Below are 12430 nucleotides of genomic sequence, written 5' to 3' on the forward strand. Positions count from 1 at the left end.
CAGGCATGTGACCCTAATCATCTTGGTCACTCACACTTTAACAAGCTCAGACCTTTTTCTACCTCTAGAGACCAATGTATAACACACTGCCATCCATCCATAGCTTTATGCCAACCCATAAAGCTTTTCACCCCATATTGATCCCATCTCCCAACCCTGCACTAATTGTAGATTTCCAAACCTTAAAGATTCTGGCTTAGCTCTGTTCTTAATACCTACCTTCAGAAATCTTCCTAATAAGTTAGTTTCACTTTTTCTTTAACATTGGCATTAGAATTTCCAAACACATGTGATGGGAAATACTGATGGACCTAGAATTTTTCTTAGCATCCAAAATATCTTTATGGAATAGGCTAAGGCCTCTGGGTCCTGCCAGACAAGCTATTCTGACATTCACTACAGCTTCCCTTTACTTCTCCTTCTCTACCCTGACTGCCTGCACCCCTGTCCCAAACACACACACACACACACACACACACACACACACACACACACACACAGTTGCTGCTTGGGTGAATTAATTCCTCATCTGAAATATGAAATTTCCACAACCATTCTGGGGAAAAGTGACACCTGAATTTTGATGTTTTAAGAGCAGTCCCCTTCCTATAAGTTTTTCAGGAGTCTGTCAAGATTACCAAAAGAAACCACCTCAGAAATGACCAGTTAGCAGACTGTGGATTGTGGGAGACTGTATACCCTCAGGGCCTAGCCAAGCCAGTCTGGTTTGTGGGAGGTGTGTGTGTGTGCTACATGTGTTGCTGCTGACCTCTTGTGGATAGTAAGGAAAGAGTTCCTTTCTAGTTCCCAGAATGGAACACCCAGCTGCAGAAGGTTGGATGAGTCTATTCCCTTTGCCAGTGTTAGATGTCCAGTGCTACAGAAGCCACTGAAGCCATATAAGGCAGAAAAAGAAAACAGCCTAAAGGTTTACTTGCCTGGTAGTGCATGGGTGTGGCTACACTCTTGAGTCCTTTCTCTGCAGGAAGGAGCAGAGCAGGTTATGGTGCAGATCAGCATTGAAAGCTTGATGTGGCCTGGCACCAGCCTTGGACAGAGGGTTCTACATACAGTAGGATCAAATAAAAAATTGGAGCTCTCAGTCAAATTCTGAAACCCATACTAACTCTGGGTTAGTATGGTGGTGACTAAGGCAGCCAGGGGAGGGCTATCTTGGGCCTGGGAGGTGGAGGTGGGACTTTGGAGGAGAGAGGAGAATTTAAAAATCTCCTTGGTATTCTTCCAGGCAGTCTATGATACCTGGTTTATCACCTGCTACAATTTGATTTACACCTCCCTCCCTGTCCTGGGCTTGAGTCTATTTGATCAGGTAAGACCAGCAGCAAGCCTCTGAGTCAGGGTTGAAGCCCCTGAACCCTTGAGGAATATTCCCAAGAGTGGGGGAAAGAGCAAGAACTGAACTCAACAAAATTAACTGTAAAGAAAATAATTTCTAGAGCAAGTAAAGGAGCTTATTGCCTGGAATAGGTATCATGAGAAAAAGAAAAAATCCTCCTGCACTGAAAATAATCACCAGTTTTTAAAAGTCAGGTTTTCCTGTCTCAACTTTAGAGAGAGAAACATGGAAATTATGCTATATAGTACATTGAGTGTATCCAAAAGTAGTAAAATGAAAGAGAGCTATTGGATCAGGACTGGGTAAAGCAAGGGGCTTCAAGAAAAGGGATTCCCTAGCAGGGTGTGGTGGTACATGCCGGTAATCCCAGCAGCTTGTAGGCTGAAACAGGAGGATCTCAAGTTCAAAGCCAGCCTCATCAACTTAGTGAGGCCCTAAGCAACTTAATGAGACCATCTCAAAATAAAAATTAAGGAAAGGACTAGGGATGTGACTCAGTAGTTGAATGCCTCTGGGTTCAATCCCTCATACCAAAAACAAAAACAAAAAAACAAAGATGATTACCATTTCGAGATGATGAGGATGAGCTAAGCCAAGCAGGAAAGACTAGGTGGGGAGTTCTAAGGAACAAGCATGGGAGCATGTGTATTCCATGCGTCACAGGGAGCTAGACCAGGATATACCCTTTGTCCCTCTCAGAAATTTTTTGCATGTTGAGGGTCCTAGTACCCCTTCCCCCTCCTCTTCTATGCCAGTCTCAACTCCTGAGCACCACAGTAGACAAGGAGCATCCAAAGAGTTGTAAAGCAACTGAAATAGGACATCATGGAATCATGGTTCCCAGTCTCCATCAGGGTAGTGGCGCTGAAAGAAATTCTACATGAAGTAGTTGCCAAACCTCAGAAAGACAAGAGGGATAGATTGTGTTACTCAGTAGTACTATCCTGCTTCGATGATCTAGTTCCAGTCATCTACCACTGAAGCCATGCCCCAAGTTTTGAATTTCAAGTTTCATATTTGGAAGATGAAGACAAGCCAGCATCATTCATACAGAGAATTCTCCCACCTTGAGTTCATCAGTAGCTATGGGAGGGAATAGGAAGAACATCATGAACACGGATGTTTCCAAAGGACTAACTAGTCCCCCATTGGCTTCCTGTTCTTTACCCATTAGCTTTTAACACACACACAAAAAAAAAAAAAAAAAAAAAAAAAACTAAAGGAACACTTACATTTGGGGACCCATGTTTTAATGCCATCCCCATTCCATTCCAAGCTCCATCCTCCCTTCCAGCTACCCCCAAACCAAACTCCCTTTCACAATTCTCTAATCCTGAATGCCTCCAAGTGCTTCTCACCATCCTGACCTTCTCCTAGCTTCCTTCTACTACCTTGATCCTTGCCTAGAGAGGAGGAGTTCAGGAAGGGTCTGTGGTCGCTGCCCTGTTCTCTGGTTCCACTTCTCAAGTACTCCATGAGGAAGCACCTAGGCAGCCTGGCAGCAGACACAATGAGGGGAGACACCTCTACTCTGATGGAGATGGGACCTTCTATGGAGAGACTCTGAGCCTTCCTCCTTCCCTCTGGTATTTCCAGGATGTGAATGAAACTTGGAGCCTACATTTCCCAGAGCTGTATATCCCAGGCCAGCACAACCTCTATTTCAACAAGAAGGAATTTGTGAAGTGTTTATTACACGGGATCTACAGTTCCTTTGTGCTGTTCTTTGTCCCCATGGGAACAATTTACAACTCAGCACGCAGTGATGGAAAGGACATCTCCGACATCCAGACCTTTTGCCTGCTAGTACAAACCTCCTTGATCTGGGTGGTCACAGTGCAGGTGTGGCCAGTAGCAGTGGGAATGAGGGGATTGGATGGGGAGCTGTCTAGAAGGACAGGGAGGTAAGGAGGGGGGGAGACAGAAAGGAGCATCCTTCATCACAGAATTGGAGAAGGGAGGTGGGCTAACAGAGATAGCAGGTTATAGAGTATTGCACATAACCTAGTGCTTTTCAGATTGCCCTGCAGACAACCTACTGGACGATGATAAGCCACTTCTTCATCTGGGGTAGCCTGGGTTTCTACTTTTGCATCTTATTCTTCCTGTACAGTGATGGCTTGTGTCTAATGTTCCCCAGCATCTTTCAATTCCTAGGTAAGACCCTGGCCAATAGGTGGGGGAGGTACCAAGTATATTTATTAAATAAATGTTTACTGAGAGGCTATTACTATGCGCTAAGCTCTGTGGATAAAGAGATAAGAAATGATCTCTAACCTAAAGGGACTCAAAATCTAGGTAGGACTACCTAGATAGGATTAAAAAATATTTTACCTTAGAGTTTCCATGATTTTTTTTTCAAATATCTAGTTTGATCTTCACGGGAATACTATGATGTAGGCAGGGCAAGAATTATTAGCACCATTTTGGAGACTGGAGGTTTTTTTCAATTAAATGACTCAATATAGGTCTCCTGATTCCAGTCAACATCCTTTATACTGTAGCATTACTGCCTTATTGTCTCCTGTATTCATTTCTCTCTGTCTCAAGTCCACTTCATGAGGATAAAATACAGAAAGAGTAGCCAAATAGATGTCCTTGGCTTCTATCTCTTGTCAGGCCACTAACTCACTTTTCTCCTCTAAAGCTTTCTGTCCCATTTTTGTATACAAGCCAATGTACTAGGATTCCCCATTACCTACCCCCCACTCTCCTGCCTGCCCGGCCTGTAGAGGGATACAAAAGTATGCAAATTCACAGTGACTGGCTGCACAAAGGACCCAACTGCAATTATTTTGCATTTATATCATTCCTCAGGAGACCAGACTGTCTCCAATAACATCCTTCTTTGGACTAGAGAGGTATCTAAGTTCTGGCTAATACTGCCCACTCCTAACCTCTCCCCTTTCTCCAGACTGTTTGCCTTACCCCTCCTTGCTCATTGTGTACAGGTGTGGCTAGGAACACTATGAACCAGTCACAGTTGTGGCTGGGCCTTATCCTCAGTGTGATCCTCTGTATAATTCCTGCATTTGGGTACCAGTTTCTCCAACCACTAATTTGGCCTCTCAGTGTGGACAAGGTAAGTGGAACAGGGAGCCTACCCAGATATGATTTATAATCCTTTTCCCCTTTGCCTTTGTGAATAAAACCCCATCCCCCATGCTCTGGATACAGGTTTTGGACACAATTCATTATGGCAAGATACGGCCACCACAAGTTCAAGTCCGGACCAAAGTGAAACACCCAGGCCTGCGACGTTCTGCCTATGCATTCTCCCACAAACAGGGCTTTGGGGCCCTCATCACTTCTGGAAAGACAACAAAGGCCAAGAAAAACAGCTTTCCTCTTAAAAAGTAGAGGCCCTTAAGGAAACCCAAAAACAGTCAGTTATTGTTCTTCCTCCCTTGTATACATGCATTTAGAAAGGAGGGATTAGAGTCCCTGGGAACAGCATAAACCTGCTCCTCCACTCTCAGGACTGGGACTCAGCCTCTTCATTCCCCAGAAAGGCTGTGCCCAGGTAAGGCAAGAGGTAAGGAAAGAGTCCTCAGATATCTGCCAGAGTTGTAGCATTTCAAGAAAAATCAATCTCAGGCTTCCCTTCCACCATCCCTCTCAAGTTTTAATCCAGAAAAGCAAATGTGGAAGTAGAGGTGGTAGAGGGACAGTGCAGGGAAGGAGAAAAAGAAGATAGGACCTAAGAATCTTACTTTGGACCCTATCTCCCATACCCAGAGCATAACCTTCCCAGGGGCCCATAGGAACATATTTCCATCCTAGCACTCTTCTTAGGTTTATTTGGGAGATTTAGAGTGAGTATTTTGCTGGCCCTGGTAGCAAAAGTGGGAGGCAGCTTTGGAGAGTTGGTCTTGAGAAGCCAAAGGAGAGTTTCTGGACCCCAAAAAAAGATGTGGTTCTTGCCGGGATAACTTGCTCAAGATTTTGCTTTCTTCCCCTCTCTTTTGACCCCTTTGACCCAAGAACTGATGCATGATCAGACCTCAGAACCAGGATGGGAAAAATGGAGAGGATTTTTTTAGACTCATGTCTTAGGGGGATATAACCATAATTGGTGAGCATCTGTCTTCATTCCATAAAATTATTTTGAGAAGAAATTGTATATATTTGGAATATTGTTTCTAAGAAGTTTATGGTAAAATAAATTGCATATTTTTGAGTGAAGAGATTTGTGTGGCTTATTGGGGTCCAAGTGATAATAATATAGTCTGAGCAATATCATTTTCCCACAGACCCCTCACCTTTTTCCCCCTTCAAATTAGACCAACCTATTCCCTCTTGGCTATCTCCCCTTTTTTTCAGTTCCACTTTTCTGTCCTGTCTTGCTAAACTCTATCTTTGCTTCAGGTGACCACACCTTTTATCTCTAGTGTTTTCCTCTTTGCATTCCTTAAATATTGGTTCCTAAAGCTCGATCATAGGTTCTCTGCTCATTTTTCCCTGTACCCCTTTTCTTAGTGACTTTGTCCAAACTCTTGCCTTCATTTACCAACAGAAAGATGGTAGCCCTCATCTCTCTGGGGAGGTATAGATCCATATATTAAACCAACTCTGAGATCTTTAACTTAGCTGAGGCTTTGGAAACATAAATTCAAACCTGCTCAACCTGATCATTTTCCCCCAGATTTTAAAAGGATGCCACCACCATCATTCTAGTGATCCAAAGCAGAAAGATGGGAATCATCCTTTACTTCTTCCTCTAGATTGATGTCCAGTCAGTAATCAAGTCATGTAAATTCTCTATCCTTATTTCTTGTTTTCTCTTCCCTTCCACTATTGCTATCATTGCCTTTGCTCAGACTTTCATCACCTCTTAACTTGGATTCTGGCATAAAATCTCCAACTTAATTTATCTGATTCTTTCCCTTCAACAGCATCAATAATTCTATTTCCAGAGTAATATTTCTTTTTTTTTTTAATTTTTAATATTTATTTTTCAGTTTTCGGCGGACACAACATCTTTGTTTGTATGTGGTGCTGAGGATCGAACCCGGGCCACACGCATGCCAGGCGAGCGCGCTACCGCTTGAGCCACATCTCCAGCCCCACCAGAGTAATATTTATGAAAGGAAAATTGTGTCATGTCAAGCGCCAGTTTACCATCCTTTGAGGACTCCCAAGCTTTCTAGGTCAAGTTAAAGTGTGGACACTTTATTATTGGGCCCCCTCTAGCCCTGTCTTCCATGACTAGTCATGAATTTGTGGTCTTCATGTCATAAAATATACTGTTCTCATATTCTAAAATGCTTTCCCCCACTCCTTTCTTTATCTAGTGAATTTTTAGTCATCCTTCAAATTCAGGTTATTTGGAATTAAGAGAAAGATGATGTTTGATGAAACTCAATATATTAAGCACCACTGAATTGTATACTTTTAAATGGTTAATTTTATGCATTGCTCACCTCAATTTAAAAAAAAAAAAGGCTCAGATTAGGCATCTCTTCCAGGAGGTTTTCCTAATTCTTTAATGTGGTTTATATGCTTGCCCTATGTACTCAATTACTTCTCTATACATACCTCTATCAGACATACCTGTTAGAAGGCATTATAATCATTGATTTTCTTTCTAGACCCAGCATACACTAAATCTTTAATAAATGTCTGTTGAATGAATGAAAGAATATTGAAGTCTTCTGCTTCTCTACCTGTATGTCTTATTTTCATAAATAGCAACACTACCCAAGAGCTCAAACCAGAAACTTGGAAGTTGTGCTGGACTCTTCTCCACTATTCCTCTAACCCAAATCTACTCAGTAAGTTCCAGATTCTGAATCAGAAACGTCTTCATTTTTTTTCCTTTCTCCCATCCAAGAACTAATTAGGCCCAACCCCGCTTAGTTTCCAAGATTGGGTACATTCAGTGTGGTATGGCTATAGACAATTTTTCCCTTTCTTATTCTTAATCCTGCTGCTCTCACTAAAGCAACATCTGCTATGGTATGAGTGGGTATATGTGGGACACTGAGGATTGAACCCAGGGACACTTTATCACTGAGCTACATTCCCAGGTCTTTTTGTTGTTGTTCTGTTTTAAACAGGATCTCACCAAGTTGCTGAGGCTGACCTGGAACTTGTGATCCTCCTGCCTCAGCCTCCCAAGTCACTGGTATAATAAGAGTATGCTATCACATCTGGCATACAATCTCATTCTTGCCATACCACATCGTTTCAGAACTAAAGGTTCCATCATCTTCAGAAGCATCTATGGCTTGGCTCTTTCTGTTCTCTCTCCATACTTTCATCCCTTCTTTGTTTAAAATCTGCTCTTAACTCAGATTGGGTCACTTCTTCCAGGAAAATAACACAATCTCATATTCTGAGTTAACTGCCTCTTTCTTGTGCGAGAGTACCTTGCACCTTTCCTTTCTTTCCATTTTCCAAAGTTTGAATATTTGATCATTCATAGGCCCCTTTTAATTATGGCTTACTTCTCTGCCTTCTCTGCTAGACCATTTTGAATGACCATATTTTTTAGGGCAATAATATTCTCATTCATTCTCTCTCTCTCTCCAAGCAGAAATGCTAGCACTTAGATTTTTATGTTTTTCAGTGAATGATATCTACTACCTTTTATTTTTCTTAAACTTGCTTCTTATCCTTTCATTTCAAAATGAAGCTCATCCTTCTGTATCTAGTTTGAAGTTATACTTTAGGGGCCTCTTTTTATGATACATAATTATTAATGGTCTTCCAACTAAGGCATCTGTAAAAATACAGTTTGGACCAGTAATATCCCCCAAAGCTCCTGAATAATCATCACCCACTTCTGGTGGTTTATGTGCATACTAGGAGATTTGTGTCTCTACTAAGGAGCTAAGACAGTAAATGCCACATTGCAAAGTGAGGTGTGAGATGACCACTCAAGGCTTGTAAAAAGTGGATTATGAAAACCAAGTTTGGGCTGCAATGGTAGAGTGCTTGCTTAGCACATGTGAGGCACAGGTTCAATCCTTAGCACCACATAAAAATAAAAGCATTCTGTTCATCTACAACTACAAAAAGAAAAAGAAACTGAGCTTGCAATTGTCAATTGCCCCACCCACCTTGAGTAAAGGTCCAGAAAATCTGCTAATGGAGAGAATTTTGGGGGGGGGGGTTGTGCGGTACCAGGGATTGAACTCGGGTACTCGACCACTGAACCACATCCCTAGAACTATTTTGAATTTTATTAGAGACATAGTCTCACTGAGTTGCTTAGGGCCTTGCTTTTGCTGAAGCTGGCTTTGAAATAGAAATCTTCCTGCCTCAGCCTCCAGAGTTGCTGGGATTACAGGTATGCATCATCACACCTGGTTCTTTGGAAGGAATTATTAGTGTGCTTTAAGTCCCACCTCCAGTTCAGTTCAAGATGAAAAGCCTTCAAGGAAATAACTTGGAAGATTAATGTGATTAACATGTTTAGAGGACACAGAATACTACTACCTCGCTCATCCCCAGAAAATCTAAAATCTAAAAGAGTGAGAACAATTAACTATGTGCTCTATGGCACAGCAAGATGAAGTAATAGCAGTGAGACGACCTGTGCTCCCATAGTTTTTCTGGGTAAGGGATGCATGGATGCTTCTCACAGACTAGATACAGGCCATCTCAAAGGGAGAATTGGTTGAGTTTCTTAATCTTATTGAGAGATCACTGAAAGTTTGAAGAGACCTCAGTAGAAGGAAGCAGGGGATATGCTGCCAATGCCTAGGAATTTGGAATTAGAAGGAAGAGATATGAGGGTAAATTTTCTTCATCTTGATTTTGGAGGTTGTTATATGTGTATACATTTGTCAAAACTGATCAATCTGTATATTTTATTTTATGTAAACTATACCTCAATAAATTTGAGTTTTTAATGCCCCAGATTTTTAAAGGAGTTATGACAACTAGAGAAGCTAAATTTACCCATATTAAAGTAACTAAAAATAGAAAAATATCACCACCAATAGGGAGGGGATCTCTAAAGAACCTACAAGCACTAAAATTAATTTGTAATAGTATTAGTTAAGGAAGAACTTCATTCATCTCTTCTTACTCTTGCCCTGCAAGAAACAAGGGTTAATAGCAAGCTGGGCAAGGGAAGAGAGATAAGGGGAAAACACACACACATCTGTTAAGCTCTGCCCTGTTTTCCTACTGAACATGGACAACTGCAATATAGCTAAGGTGAGGGATAAGTAAAAGCATTAATTATGAAGTTTGAAGTTTCAAAAATTATTTCATTAAATCATTTTAATTACTAAAATAAAACTTAAAGGGACAAGTACTTGTTGCTTCCTAAAAATGACTAGAAAATTCATGAAGTACAGTCTCATGAAGTGGTTTCAATGACAGAGTAGAAGTGATTTTATAGTTATCCCTCACCTCACAAATCCTATATAAAGGTTCTACTTACACATACACAGATTTACAATTTTCTAATTACATATAGATATTAGCAACCATTTGAGTTACTGTCTCAGGCCCCTATGTTCAAAGCACAATTTGGGTATAGAACTTTCCAGGTTCTTTCATTCCGTTCAGCCTTATTACATACAACAAGTAGTTACTGACATCTGTCATCATTTAGGCATTGTTCTAGGAGCTATAGATACAGTGAAGGATTTAAAAAAAAAAAGTTTCTATTACCATGGAGCTCACATTCTAGTAGGAGAGACAATAACCAAGTAAACATGATCATCCAGCTAATGTCCTAGTTCATTTTCTGTAGCTGATAACATAATACCAGACTGGTAAGCTGTTTTTTTTTTTTTTTTTTTAAGGTTTATTTTAGTTCACCATTCTGGTCCAAAGTCAAGGGGCCACATCCCATGATGGCCTTCTCACTGGCAGAGTCCAGAGGCAGCACAAGGCATTATGTGGATATGGACAGGGAATACTGGAGTAACCTAGTCAAACCAGCTTTTATAGAAGATCCATTCTTGGGATAACCCATTAACCCATTAATCATATGAATGGCTTGATCCATTCATGGATGCAGAGCTCTAATCTTAAAGGTCCCAACTTTTATTTATTTATTTATTTATTTTTAGTACTGGGTATTGAACCAAAGGGCACTACACCACTGAGCCACATCTCCAGCCTTTTTAAAAATATTTTGAGACAGGATCTCACTAAGTTACCTAGAGCCTCACTAAGATGCTGATGCTGGCTTTGAACCTGCTATTTTCCTACCTCAGCCTTCCAAGCCATGGGGAAGGTCTCAAGTCTTAATATCTCACAAGGGGCTTTAAATTTCAACATAAATTCTGGAGGGGACAAACCATATTCAACCTTAGCAGATAGTAAGTGCTCTGAAGATAAACACAACAGCTATTCTTTTATTTTAAATATTTATTTTTTAGTTGTGGTTGGATACAATACCTTTATTTATTTTTACGTGGTGCTGAGGATCAAACCCAGGGCCTCGCATGTGCTAGGCGGGCACACTACCACTGAGCCCCAGCCCCAGCCCACAATAGCTACTCTTAACAGTGACAAACTATGTGGGAGAAGGGTAACTACTTTGTATTTAGTAGTCAGAGAGGGTTGTTCTGAGAAAATGACATATAAAATGAGACCTAAATGACTACAAAAGTCTGAAGAAGCTGGGTGCAGTGATGGACACCAGTAATCGGAAGGCTGAAGCAGGAGGAATGCAAATTCAAGACCAGCCTCAGCAATTTAGTGAGGCTCAAAATAAAAAATAAAAAAGGGCTAGGCATACGGCAGAGTAATTAAGGACTTCTGGGTTCAATCACCATGCCACCCCCACAAATAATTGATGAAAAGGCAATCCAGAGTATATAGTTAAAGTCCTTCATTTAGAAGTAAGCTTTGTGTATATAAAAAAGAAAGAAGCCCAATGTAAATGAAATGCAGTGAGTGAAGGATAGGGTGGTTAGACATCATGGGAACAATGAAGAGTTTTTAAGACCATTTAATTGCTCAGGCTACTCTAATGGAGAACAGGGGTACAAAAGTGACATCAGGGAAACTAGGAGGCAATTGCAAGGTTTTAGGCATAGTGGTGGCTTGGAATAGAATGGTAGCAGGGCAAAAATAAATGGATGAATAAGACACAAGAGAACCTGAGGACTTGTAGATTGACTATGGAAAATGTAGGCACTAGTTTATTAAATAATCCCATTGACTCACTCAATGGTTTCCTCTCTGATAATCCATTGATCACTGACTCTTCTGACACGTGTCCTGATGAAGTGGTGAGTCTAGATGGCCTTATGTGTACCAGTTGACTCTATTACCCCTAGCCAAGAGAAGATATGTAACCCATTATAATTTCTCTCTCTGGGAATCAGAATTAGAACCCTTAGAAACTAAGTCAGTGTTGAGGAAAGGAACCGAAAGTTCAAGTAGTTTCAGAAAGAGGGGCCTCCATTTTAAAATGGCAATGATTTGCTATAAGAAGACAAGTAATCCAAGGTATCTATCTAGTCTTCTATACAAAGAAGAATAAAGCAGATATCCAAAGAGAAAGACAAGACACTGTTCCATCCTGGTAAAAAGCCTCATGAGCACTTTTTCAAAATAAGGGTTTTTTTACTTGCTGCTAATAGTTAAAACAAGGATAGCCCCAATTTACATAGGCTGCGTTCACACTTGTTCCTTTCTTTTTTTTTTTTTTTTCCCTCAGTACTGGAGATTGAACCCAGAGGTGCTTTACCATGGAGCTACAATTCCAGTCCTTTAGAGACAGGGTCTCACTAAATTGCCCAAGATTGACCTTGAATGTACCATCCTGCTGCCTCAGCCTCCTGAGTAGCTGGGATTATAGGTATGTGCTATGGTGCCTGGCCTCATTTTCTAACTCTTTAGAAATAGTAGATAACTTATAATATTGATGATAATGCAAAATGTTTCCCATCCATAACAATAAAAATGATTCCTATTTTGGGTGATGCAAATGGATTTTGTCCAGTAGCAAACAGACATTTCTAAACATCAAGTCCTTGTTTGAACTGGTTTTAATATCTTACTGGTTTCCTCATTAATTAGAGAGTTTAAAATGTCTTTGAAATGTGTTCATTTTATATTTGTGTAAAATTTGTGATTTTATCTTTTTGAAAATTA

At 40.7% G+C, this 12430-nt stretch overlaps 1 protein-coding gene across 1 annotated transcript in view; it reads left to right on the forward strand.

Annotated features, from left to right (window-relative positions):
- The window catches only part of LOC113175935 (phospholipid-transporting ATPase FetA-like), an 82993-nt gene extending 78276 nt beyond the window's left edge, over positions 1–4717 (forward strand). The window contains exons 24-28 of the mRNA XM_077797349.1: positions 1247–1330; positions 2954–3199; positions 3376–3514; positions 4309–4439; positions 4535–4717. Coding sequence (XP_077653475.1) covers positions 1247–1330; positions 2954–3199; positions 3376–3514; positions 4309–4439; positions 4535–4717 — 783 coding nt within the window. The remainder of the gene's footprint in view (positions 1–1246; positions 1331–2953; positions 3200–3375; positions 3515–4308; positions 4440–4534) is intronic.
- The last annotated feature ends 7713 nt before the right edge of the window (positions 4718–12430 follow it).

This window comes from Urocitellus parryii, chromosome 4 (assembly GCF_045843805.1).
Source record: "Urocitellus parryii isolate mUroPar1 chromosome 4, mUroPar1.hap1, whole genome shotgun sequence".
In the NCBI taxonomy this organism is placed as follows: Eukaryota; Metazoa; Chordata; class Mammalia; order Rodentia; family Sciuridae; genus Urocitellus; species Urocitellus parryii.